The sequence below is a fragment of the Meles meles genome, chromosome 10 (assembly GCF_922984935.1).
Source record: "Meles meles chromosome 10, mMelMel3.1 paternal haplotype, whole genome shotgun sequence".
In the NCBI taxonomy this organism is placed as follows: domain Eukaryota; kingdom Metazoa; phylum Chordata; class Mammalia; order Carnivora; family Mustelidae; genus Meles; species Meles meles.
This window is the reverse complement of record NC_060075.1, coordinates 71,645,445-71,658,754: the sequence shown is the minus strand read 5'-3', so window position 1 is coordinate 71,658,754 and position 13,310 is coordinate 71,645,445. Positions and strand designations below refer to the sequence as shown.

The window sequence follows — 13,310 nt, the reverse complement described above, 5'->3', positions numbered from 1 at the left end:
TCCTAAATATTTCTCCTAGTGCTTCTGCTTTTTTGGTTCAGGTGGACAAGGGTCACGATCACCATCTAACACATCATCCCAAGTTGCGTTTATATAGAGTTCAATCTCTTTTGTGGCCATGATGTTTTTGGTGGTGCCTGAATCTGTGATTTTCGATATCCGTGTTCTGCATAGAGACTTTTTTCAGAGAAGACTGCAAGCTTCAGCCCACACTGACTTTTCTTCTTCTACAGTTAAGAGTACTCCTTGCTCTCTTTCTATCACACCTGTTAAACACACTGTTTATTTGGCCTTATTCTGTCTAAATTATTCTAAGACTAAAGTTGCCCCAAATGTACCGATGGCAGAAATAGTGTTGGGTACCTTTTTTTTTTTTTTTTTTTTTTATGCCTCACAGTCTCTAAAACAAACTCGTTTTTGTTAAGTTGAGCTGTATAGGTCAGGTAACTCATAGGAGAACCACACTGTTTTCCAGTGTGTGTCATTGTGAAGACAGGCGTCCTGTCCTGTAAGACAGCATGGCACTAAATGCTAAACTATACAGTGCATGATACAACAACAATTCAGAACAGACAGAGGGCAGAGAGCAAGAACAGTCAGGGATGACTACAGATAACAAGGGAGAATTTGAATTGGACTTTGAGGGCCTGTCCAGGCCGAGGAGAGGGAAAGCTTTCAGGATGGAGGGAAAGGAACGCATCTAAGTCCCAGAGGTAGGAAATGACATGCGTGAGACACTGCAAGGAAACCATCCTTCCTGGAGGGGAGCGTCTTTAGGGGTTAGTAATAAATGGAGTCAAGGAAAATCAGGTAATACAGAGCCCTAAGAAAAGAAATACAAAGTGCATGGTGTAATGAAAGGTTCAATACATTTTTAGCTAATGTTACTACAACGTGACAATAAAATAAAGATCTCATGCCAGTTTTTGATTAGTGAAGTTTGCGAAAGGAGAGTGTTAGTAAAATTCATGTGGTGGGCATCAGATATCTACAGATCAGAGCCAGGGAGGGAGCCAGGAAGCCCAAGACACGGACTGGATCACAGCAGGAGGGAGCAGGGAAGCACAGCCCTCAGCATTTTCTCAAATAATAAAAAGATATATTTGAATATAAGGAAATACAAGGAAAGGAGAACAGTAACAGTCCACTAGCTCTGATATTTTAACCTATATAATGGAAAAAATAGGAGTGCCCTGAGAAGGGAGAAGTTGGGCAAAGAAAACCTTAGAGGGGGAAGAAGGTAAGTTCTCTTTTGTACTTAAGTTGAAGGTGCCAACAAGCCATCAAAGCAGAAATTACTTGCCAACAGAAGAGGTTCTGAACACTTGATACTTCTAACTCTAGATGGACACTTACTGTGAGTATGGCTGATACTACTCTTTAACTATTAGGATTATTTCTAATTTTAATGCCTCTTGAGTGTATGACAATGAAAAGAGAAATTAATGTACTGACAGAAATTATTTAAAATGTACAGATCCTTTGCCAATGTAGTTGAACATCATTCTGCTGTCATATGACCCTTTCTTACTTGTTTTAAGACCAACCAAATGGCAAATAGTCATTGTTTGCTAGGAAGTCAAGCATTATGCTAGAAACTGAGGATACAGTGCTGGATAAAACAAGCATAGATCCTGCCCTCATGGAGCTTACAGACTAGCAAGAAAGACCAACATCATAAAATATTTTCAGACACCAGAAATTGTGACGGCAAAGAATCATCAATCACTCAATGCTCAGAAACTCCTTCAGGAATTGGAATGTGTTTTGCGGATAACAAAGACATATTTTGAAGAGATTTCATGTTAAGACTTCATTTTGGATTGTATGAGCCTACATTGGTATGAACACACATGTCTGTGCGTGTTTTAATAATCTCACTAGAGATCACCATAACCATGGCCTTTAATAGATCATTGTGTTCCTCACAATAAGAGATATTAATTACAGGTTAACCTTGGGCATCTATTTTACATTTTTTGTGCCTCTATTCTTAGAATCTTTCATTGACATGAGAATTATCATTTCATATATTACTTATTTATGGGCCATCTTTCTCACCGCATTCAAATCATATTAGAAGATAGAATGTGATGTCATATATAAATATTTATATTTTAGATATTAGGGACTATTTTGTTTAAGTCTGGCATTCTTTCCAGAAGTAACATTCTGAATTCTATCTTTAAATGTACTGGGCAACCAGTTAAGAAATGTTCCTGGAAACCATGGAGGGGGGCATTATGTGCAAAGATATCACGAGGAAAACCCTGTACTTGTAGTTTCAATTGCAGCATTATTTGTTCTAATGCAGTTTTAACACCAGTAACAGTATAGATATGACCATCTGAAAGAGAAGGTGTTGTTCACGTTGACGATAGTAGCATCAATCTTACCATTCTTGCAATATTGAAACAAACTCCAGTGAACTTGGTTTGGAGCCTGGTTCCATAGAGATTGTTTCAACACTGAAGGAATGAGAAATTAGAACTCCTGTTGTAGATGAGCCATAGTGGTCTGAGTCTGCTCCTTGTCTGATTTGTGTGTGAGCTTGATGATGGAATTTTTCCAGTAGTAACTGAATGTTTCAGTGATTTTTTTCTGAAAATAACATACACATTGAGGCATTCTGTCTATGTAGGTGGACATAGACAGATAATCCTTTTAATGTATATATATAATTCCAAAAATGGAATTACTACTGCTTGACAATAATACATACACAAATTTCATAAAGTTCATTGGACATATACACTTTTTTCCTTTTTCTTTTTTTTAAGATTTTATTTATTTATTTGACAGACAGAGATCACAAGTAGGCAGAGAGGCAGGCAGAGAGAGAGGAGGAAGCAGGCTCCTTGCTGAGCAGAGAGCCTGATGCGGGGCTCGATCCCAGGACCCTGGGATCATGACCTGAGCCGAAGGCAGAGGCTTTAAACCACTGAGCCACCCAGGCGCCCAACATATACACTTTTTGCTGACAATTTTGTACCAATAAAAATGACTAGTGCAGTAGTAGAGTTTTGAGCAATACAGAGGCAAAAATAGAAGCATAGTGAGCAGATAAGACTACCAAGCAATGTGAAAGGCTTAAAAATTTTTTTTTACCTATCATAAGTATTACATTTATGTTATATAGTTGGGGTGTAAATAAATATTTTATGCTCACGTGAGGATAGAGATGAGATATTAAGGGCACATTGCTTTTGTGGATAAAGATTGGTGCTCAAAGCTTTGCATACATCTTACATGATTTTTCCAAAGCAAAACAAAAAACAACCTCTTAATTGTTGTCCTGTGTAGCAGTTTAGCCGCCGTATATGTGATGTCACTCCTAAAGGTGCAAGCAAATGGCGCCACAAATACGACTGCCAAGCTGCCACCAATACCTGTAGTCCTCAGCCGAAACACCGCTGGTCCTTTCGGGTAATAAATACTCTGCTTCCCACATGCCAGGTACTGTTCTAGGTGCTGGAGATTCAGCAGCGAAGAAGACTAGCCAGGTCCCTGCCCTCATGGGGCTTACATTCTAGATTTCGTGCACACTCGTCGTGGAGTTTAGTGGAACTCAGTCTGGTTTGAATGGCCATGGAGTCAAGGAATTCCTACTTTGATGTAACAACCAGCCTACTTTTGGGTTACAGGTGGTTTCTAGAAGCACAGAGACAAAAATCATTACAGGACTGTTCTGTGTAGAACTTTAAGAAATGGTCCATCTCTTCGTGGTTTAAACCTAATGAACGTGGGAACCCATGCAATGGTACTAGCATAGGGAAAGATTCCTAACGACTGTCAGAGACAGAACTACCCTAAAAGGAACATGATTCTAGAATCCACAAACTGATAGAACTAACAGGATTCCGATGTCACCATCCTTAATACTGACAATGTAGATGTTAGGATTTTATTTGTAGGCTTCAGTTACTTACACTTTTCAAAATAACAATGGATAAAACAGAAGTTTGTAAAGTATTAGCCCTGGTTTTTCCAGGTAGCATCAGATGGTTGGTGTCCTATGTACTTTCTATGTAAGCATTATATAAACAATAAAACTGCTGCATAATGATAAATTCTAAGCAAATAAGGGAATACAGCTTAGTTAACAACAGAATGCTTCTCCAAAAAATCTAGTTTTACTATGTCCTCATCATCATTGTTATAATTATTTTTTGATAAAAATATATTTTGATAAAAATACATTTTATATTTATATTTTATATTTATATTTTGATAAAAATACATTTTTGAGGCTCGCTATGTGTCAAGCACTTTCCTAAGTCTATTTATTGCTTTACTGCAGGTAAGGGAGAGGAAGTGAGGGAATGGTTTTGCTTAATGTAAACTTAGGCTCATGGAATGTGGTGACAAACTGATACTTTAAAAGAGCATTTGGAAATCAGGTTGGTAGAATTCAACAGACACACTTGTAGTGGTTTTTCAAACCAATGTACTTAAGAAATAATATTTTATAGTGATTAAAATCAATATCACTTTATTAAAAAATTTAATTTTCTTAGAGGAGTATCCATGTGGAGCACAGTGAATGTTTTAGGAGGAAACCAACATATCAAAAATTTTATGGAAGAATTCTCCAAATCAAATATATGAACCAAATATAGGATAAAGAAGCAAATTTCTCTTTGTCACAGCAGAGAGCACAAAATCACTCAGGTGCCCTGTGCAGCGTGTTTGCTAGCAAAGAGATGCTCACAAACCAGAAAACTTTTCTGTCCATGGCTCAAATATGTGAAATTTTTTTAACGTCTGAATTTTAAGATATATTGGGTAAAAGTTTTGAATAACATATCAGAATATGTTATTCTGATCTCTCATCTTTGCAGTAGTATTCAAACTGTCATTCATACCGAGTAAGTTACTTTAGTAACTTAGTAAGTAGTAACTTACTAACTACTTTTCTTCTGTCACTGTCAAATATAATTATATGGTTTATGAAATAAAATTATTTAGAAATATTTACATGTAATTGATCACAAGGGTTTAATTTAAGCTCTAAAAATAATAATATCAATTATGAATTGGCATATACCACTATTTCTGCAACTATAGAATCTCATAAAAGGCATGGGCATTTAGAGACAAAATTAAATATGCTATTAGTTCCTACAATATTCTTGTTTACGTGTTTTTATTATATTTACAATGACATGAAGTTACTTGCATTTCCAAATACTGGATTACTTTTAGCAAATTATACTGTATTTTATCTAAAGAGTATCTAAAGAGTAAAATAATACAACAATATTACATAATAAAATAGACTATACTCAATATCCGAGTAGATACAAAAGGGCCACATTAACAGTCATACCCATAAACGATTTATTTAATGTATAACATTACAAAATAAAAATTCCCTTAAAACATTTTTGGAATATTAGTACTTTCCCCTGAATAATGTTAAGAGAAATAGTTTATGCAAACTTGTAAGCCTATGACTACTCATAAATTAAAAATGTAAGTCCTGGAACCCTGGGAAAGTTTTGTTTAGGTGACTATAATAATATCAGGTACTGACTGATTTTTATTGCCCCTATGATTCATTGGTCACTGTTGTCCTGATGTGCTAGAAAGGATAAGGATCAAGACAACTCCTAATTTATTTATGTAAAATTACTCATCTCTCCTTCATGTGTGTTGTGGAAGCTGATATGATGGTGGGTTAGTGAAGTCAACACAAATAAACAGACAGGCCCCGGTAGCATTTTCTAAGATAACTGCAGTTCTGACTACTTGCTAACCATTTAGGAATAAAACAATATAAAAGCTCATAAATTAGACATGATTTAAAAGGTTAGAGAAAGAGTTATGAAATGATATTGGTCTATTAAGACTTAAGATTCTTAGTTTTTTTGAGGGATGCATTTAAAATTAATAACCTGACTGAAAGTGTTCAGATGTTTGAAAAACACAGGAGCCTAGAAACTGTGTTTCAAATCCACCTGTCTAACATGAAAAATATTTTACCCGAGAACATTATTAACCTTTCATGTTAAATTCCAAGATAATGTGGATATGTCTCAAGTTAATGCTAAAGTTTTGTAAATAAAGCTCACATTTCTCAGTGAACCATAACACTAATCTAAACTGTGAAAATTCAGAGTGGGGATCTATTAACAAAATATCGAGAAAAGGATAGTTTTGAGGAACTTCTGGCTGGTGGAACTTAGTTTTGGCAAGATGTCTACCCTTCCAAATGTCCATTCGATCATACGCTCTATTTCAGCATTCTTGATTAATGTAGCTTAAAAATGATGTTTTACTTACGTTGAGAAAGATGAAGAGTACCAAGCACCGGCGTGTGAATGTGAACTTCATTTTTGGTTTTTGAAGATGATCGTCCAAATCCTAGAAAAACATACATGTAACAAAGACATTTACATTAGTAAATATAGCTTTAATCTTGACTAGAGTTAATTTCTTTTGCTTGTCTTTCTATTTCACTTGGAGAGGATCACGTCCCAAGACACTCTACATAAAATTCATGTATGCAAGCAATGTGGTGGGAATGCAAATATAGTTGCATGTTCCATGCCCCTTCCTTCCAGCCAGGAAGGACTGGTGTCTGGTCATTGTCAAAAGTCCTATTAAGAAATTCCAGAGCCACCTTTACATATCAGGACCAAAATAAAGAATTCGGAGAAATCAAGAGCAGCCAATGTGGACTTCAGTTAATCTGTGGCCTCAGTAAAACTGCTGAAAATTTCAATGGAAACATCCACAAAGAAATCATTTCACTGGACAGGAACGCATACGACCTAACGATTTGTAAAGGATCGTTAGTCATGCCCTCTAGGTAATTTAAGGCCAACTTTGACTTGAGTAGTCTTATTTAGAGCCTTGAGCATTTTTCTTTCCTACAAAATTTTCTACAAGCTTCAAGTTGCTACTAAGAATGAATTTCTTCAATAGCAAGGATTGACTATGTCACCTAACAGCTCACCATTCCTTCTCATAAGCGTATAAGAGAAACATGCGGCTGTGTCACAAATAACAATTTTTCATGACTGTGCAGATAATTTTACACAAGGAAAGGTAATAAAAAAGCAAAAAATTAAATATGTATATATATATATATTTTTCATCAGTGAGATTTGTGTGAAACTGTATTTCACATATGACTGCATCATATGCCTTATACTTTCTCCTAGGTGTAAGTTAGTATCTATATTGTTTGCCTGATTTACTAGCTCCCAAATAAGTAAGTTGTATTCCATTTATATATCAGTACTATGGGAAGAGAAAATGAAGAAGAAATTAAAGTTTTCTCCCAGCTTGCTAGCCCAGGTACAAGGATGGATAGTGAAGGAATTCAAGAAGGGAAGTAGGGGAAAGAGAAGGAGATTTTAATTTGTCTCCTCCCTCAATGGAAAATATTGCTACCTGAGTATTGGATGAGTCTTATTCTGGGGTGAAAGGTAGGACTTTTGAAATGTATTATGGGGGGAAGAAAGAAATGTATTATGGGTACTCATGAAATTAACACAGCTTCCCTTAACTAGATCCTGCTTTTTTAGAAGGAAATTATAGACATACATTGAATTTCTAAAGGTCTGCTGCTTATGGTGGTCCTATGATTTAGCCTCTGAGAGAAGCAGGATGTGTGGAACATTATGGGTGCCAGAATTAAAAGCCAGATCTCTTCTTCAGATGAAAGTTCTACTCATTAATTCCAAATGTGAGGGCTAAGCACAGTGAGAAGTCAGCTTTTCTATGTAGATGACTATGAGGTGATTAGGCAGTTAATTGGCTTATTCTATCTATGTCATATATTTTTTTTTTTCCATTTTATTTATTTTTTCAGCGTAACAGTATTCATTCTTTTTGCACAACACCCAGTGCTCCATGCAAAACGTGCCCTCCCCATTACCCACCACCTGTTCCCCCAACCTCCCACCCCTGACCCTTCAAAACCCTCAGGTTGTTTTTCAGAGTCCATAGTCTCTTATGGTTCGCCTCCCCTCCCCAATGTCCATAGCCCGCTCCCCCTCTCCCAATCCCACCTCCCCCCAGCAACCCCCAGTTTGTTTTGTGAGATTAAGAGTCATTTATGGTTTGTCTCCCTCCCAATCCCATCTTGTTTCATTTACTCTTCTCCTATCCCCCTACCCCCCCATGTTGCTTCTCCATGTCCTCATATCAGGGAGATCATATGATAGTTGTCTTTCTCCGATTGACTTATTTCACTAAGCATGATACGCTCTAGTTCCATCCACGTCGTCGCAAATGGCAAGATTTCATTTCTTTTGATGGCTGCATAGTATTCCATTGTGTATATATACCACATCTTCTTTATCCATTCATCTGTTGATGGACATCTAGGTTCTTTCCATAGTCTGGCTATTGTAGACATTGCTGCTATAAACATTCGGGTACACGTGCCCCTTCGGATCACTATGTTTGTATCTTTAGGGTAAATACCCAGTAGTGCAATTGCTGGGTCATAGGGTAGTTCTATTTTCAACCTTTTGAGGAACCTCCATGCTGTTTTCCAGAGTGGTTGCACCAGCTTGCATTCCCACCAACAGTGGAGGAGGGTTCCCCTTTCTCCACATCCTCTCCAGCATCTGTCATTTCCTGACTTGTTAATTTTAGCCATTCTGACTGGTGTGAGGTGATATCTCATTGTGGTTTTGATTTGTATTTCCCTGATGCCGAGTGACGTGGAGCACTTTTTCATGTGTCTGTTGGCCATCTGGATGTCTTCTTTGCAGAAATGTCTGTTCATGTCCTCTGCCCATTTCTTGATTGGATTGTTTGTTCTTTGGGTGTTGAGTTTGCTAAGTTCCTTATAGATTTTGGATACATTTGATGTCATTTGATATTTTATAAAGTATAAGTTGCTAGGTTTTGGCTCAACAGTATCCTTACCATGAGGAGCATTAGAGGTTGTGGGAGAATTGTCCAACTGAAGGTGAGTGAGGCTTCACAGTCATTTTGCTATAGGAAAGGGAAGCCCCATGGTTTCATAGCCCCACACACTGCTTTTATGATTGCACCATGAACAACTAAAGGGAATGAAAATAGTATGAACATGGATCTCAGTGAACATTTAGAAATGACAGAGTGGTTTAGTCAAAAAACAAAGTCCTTTCCTTTTTCCTATTAAGTGGAGAGGTCTATAACTTTAAATACTCTTGCCTTATTTTGAACTATAACAAATTTCTCATGTGCAACTTTATAGCAGATCTGGGCTATACTGAACCTGCCTCTAGTCAGACAGGTTCAGTCGTAATTCTCCCAGGTTAAACAGTGCTTTGCAGATATGCCTCTCTTTGAGAGAAGTATTTCATGGTGATCTGAGAAGAGGAGAAGGAGAACATGGAAGTAGAAATAGTGAATAAAGACAGGGCTTTATGAATTTAAGGGAGAAAAACATGGCCAAGAAAAGTAGAATCAGAATGGAGAATGAAGGGGCGCCTGGGTGGCTCAGTGGGTTAAAGCCTCTGTCATGATTCCTCGCCTCGGGTCATGATTCCGGGGTCCTGGGATCGCACCCCACATCAGGCTTTCTGTTCCACTGGGAGCCTGCTTCCTCCTCCTTTCTCTCTCTGCCTGCCTCTCTGCCTACTTGTGATCTCTGTCTGTCAAATAAATAAATAAAATCTTAAAAAAAAAAGAATGGAGAATGAAGTAATTCACCTTCACTAAGATTCTTTCAAGGAAGGAGGGAGAAAAGGATGAAGTTAAAAAGAATGACAGACATGGAGAACCCAAACGAACTAACAGAGACCTATAGTTTAGTTGAATGGATGATTAAAGAATGGGTAGATTGCAGTGTGGACTCTCAGGAAAGACTAACCTGGAAAAACTAACCTGGAAAGACTAACCTGAAATTTCTAATAGGTAGGGTTCAGAATTCAGTGACCCTGAGGAGAACTCTTTTAACCTAAGGCTTAGAGAGTTAAACCTGCACCCAAACAGGAAAGGACAAAGTCAGGCAAACAGAGGCTAATGGAGACAAAAATGAAACTTAGAAATGTTCGATTTGGAATGGGTACAGGTGAGACAGGTGGCCTGTGATCAGACAGTCATCTGGAATCCTGGAAAAATGACTCAGAGAAACCAGAACAAAGCTTAACTTTGACATTAGATGATTTGTTTGTTTACTTCCTGATGTTTTCCCTATTCCTTCTCTACAGGAAGGACTTTATTCAGTTTTGTCACCCAAGAACCTAGAAAGAAATCTGGAACACAGTAAGTGCTCGGTGAATGTTGTTTGCTTAGTTTAAGGGGTGATGTAGGGTCAGAATTTTGTAAGACAGCCAGCATTATTCTTTTCCCAAAGAGCCCTAATTGTAGAGCCAAGGGATTCTAATTTCTGCTTTTACTTTTATGATTTCTTTTATTTTGGACAAGGAGCATCGCCTCTATGCCACATCCCTGTCTATATCAAGACTCCTTGGCCAATCCTCCTTGACTAGAAGAACATGCTTCCATATGTGAAGCATATTGATTCCCCTGGATCTGTCCAGCAGTCTAATTACTTAGTGGAAGCAGTCTAATTACTTCCAAGATGTCTTTTAGCCACTCTTTAAAAACAAAAAAACAAAAAAACAAAAGCTTTTATGGGAGCCCCATATAGAAACCAGATGGAGGTAGAGTCTAAAAACTTGATTGTGGAGTTTGATACAGAACATGGAAATGAAATAACCTTGGACAGTGGTTCAGTTACTGGGTAGGAAAACAGAATCTGCCCCGGTTTGAATCCACAAATGAGCACTCATCACTAAGCTCCTCCTTAGCAAATTGTATTCTTTTTTTGCAGGGATGAGCTGGTCAGTGGAAACCACTTCTATTAATACACTCAGTCTAAATCACTAATTCAATGATGATGATTGAAGAGAATAATCTTCATTTAAGGAGAACAAATTTCCTTGACATGTAAAGTTACATTGTTTTTATTTATTTATTTTTTTGTGGAAAGAATATGAAATGTCAAAGTCTGAAAATAATGTGTCTATTCTCATAGATCAGCATTTCCAAAAGCGTATTCCATAGAATAGCAGTAATCCCATGAGAAGCAGCATAAAATAAAGTTTCCATGGCCAAAAATGTTTAGGAAATTAAGCATTTCCTATATTCTTAAATATCTACCATAGACATTAGCACATTAAAGTAGCTAATTTTCCTGTACCAAAACCACTAGTTTGACTTCATTAAGTCTTCATTCTCCAAACCTGTTTGACAATGAAAAAAAACTTTTTTTTGCAATCACAGTTATTAACCCATCTACAGAATATACTTTGGAAAATGCTCTTTTGGCTCAATGGCAATTTCTAACCCACCATAGTCTATTAAGTTTGCAAGTCATGAGAAAGAGCTGCCCTTTTACTTAAATTTTCTTTTTTCTTCTCCATGGAGCAAAAGTGGAATTTCTGAGGTCTTAAATATTCCCCAGCCTTGGTACAAAGCCCAAAGCTATAAAAGGCATCTCAGAGGCAATTGCTCCTTTGGAGCATTATTCGTTAAGAACCTCTCCCCTAATACCCTGGCTATGAGAACAGGAGTGGGATGAGGGTATGGGCAAAGAGCAGGAAAGAGAAGAAACAGGCACTGCTTATCTCAGAATAGCTATAGTCTTTTGTCACCCAAGGCCTAGAATCCGTTTCAAATCTGCAATTTTTTTTTTAAAGATTTTATTTATTTATTTGACAGATAGAGATCACAAGCAGGCAGAGAGAGAGAGAGAGAGGAGGAAACAGGCTTCCCGCTGAGCAGAGAGCCCGATGTGGGGCTCGATCCCAGGACCCTGGGATCATGACCTGAGCCGAAGGCAGCGGCTTAACCCACTGAGCCACCCAGGCGCCCCTCAAATCTGCAATTTGACATTTGTTTTGAAGACCGATCTATCTAGTAAGCTTCTGTAGATATAGTCCAAGTGGACAGGTAAATATATTTTGTGAAGCCACAAGGTCTGCTGGTTTGTTGCCTTAACAATGCCTTCTGTTTGGATAACTCCTTGATTACATGATCTATTAGGAAATCGTTCTTCATTACTACAGGAACTCACTTGCCAAGATACAATGTCATCATAAACCCAATTTCTGTTGGCCTATTGTGCAAAGCAAAACAACTTTTTGCTCCTCATCATGGGTTTAAAATGCTCATCGGACTCCAAGCTCCAAGTTTAGTTAGTAAGAATTGGTATCTCTGCCTTGGGGAGCTGTTTTTGGTAAACAGGTTGGCATGTCATGTAAAAGAGTCTAGATGAGAAGGGAAGCAGAATAAAAATGATGTCATATTGGAAAAAAAATGACTTTTCCTTTGACTCTTGTCAAGGGCCTGACGTAGTAAGTGTTCAATAAACATTTATCGAATGAAAAAGACAGATTGCCTCTAAGCAGTTGGCTAGGCAACATTAATCAGTGAGAAATCTTGGAGAAGTAGTTCAGAATCATGTGCAGTTCAAAAGTGTGACATTACTCAAATGGATACTATTAATGAATAATTAGATAGTACCTCATTAATTAAGAGTAATTTGAGGAAAAGGCATTATGACCTCATCAATCCTATGGTAGAGAAAGGAGAGATAGGAACTGTTTGGCTTAAATCAGTTTAATTAAAAGCACATCACATACTTATTATGTGTGTTTTAATACCATCTCAAGATAAAGTTTAACTTCAATATGTGAGAGGTTGGGAGAAAAATAGTCCAGTTTAAAGGATCAGCATGAGCAAAGAACAGGATGTGGGAATCATTGACTATATTGAAGAAACTCTAATTGGGCTGATTTTGAAGTTCATGTTCTTAGTCATTACATATATACTGCCATCTGACATGAAAGGAATACTCAGCTTTGGACAAATGGAATTTGAGTTGTCAACAGGGTCATCTGTATGGAGAACCTAAAACGCACCTGATTTTTTTTTTTTAAGATTTCATTTATTTGCTAGAGAGAGAAAGAGAGAGAGTGCTAGCAAGGGGGGAATAGCAGACAGAGGGAGAAGGAGAAGCAGGCTCTCCTCTGAGCAGGGAGCCCGACGCGGGGTTTGATCCCAGGACCCTGGGACCGAGATCTGAGCTGAAGGCAACCATTTAACTGACCGAGCCAGATAGCCACCCCAAAATGCACCTGATTGTAAATAACAGCTTTACAGCTTCTGTATAAACTCATAACTTCATACGCTCATGGTTTCTGTTGAGATCAGCTATGGTGAATATGGTAAGAGGAGTCATTGCAGTGTAGTAGAAAAAAAAAAATCTTGGGCTAAGGAATAAGGAATCTACATTCCAATCCTAAAATAACCTCAAACTCATCATGTGACACTTTTAAAAATTTTTAAATTAA

The 13,310-nt window shown here is 37.5% G+C and overlaps 1 protein-coding gene across 1 annotated transcript in view; it reads right to left on the bottom strand.

The window, feature by feature from the left end:
• CALCR (calcitonin receptor) overlaps window positions 1-6,411 on the bottom strand; it is a 61,769-nt gene extending 55,358 nt beyond the window's left edge. The window contains exon 1 of the mRNA XM_046021354.1: window positions 6,286-6,411. Coding sequence (XP_045877310.1) covers window positions 6,286-6,336 — 51 coding nt within the window. The 5' untranslated portion in view covers window positions 6,337-6,411. The remainder of the gene's footprint in view (window positions 1-6,285) is intronic.
• Window positions 6,412-13,310: the final 6,899 nt, after the last annotated feature.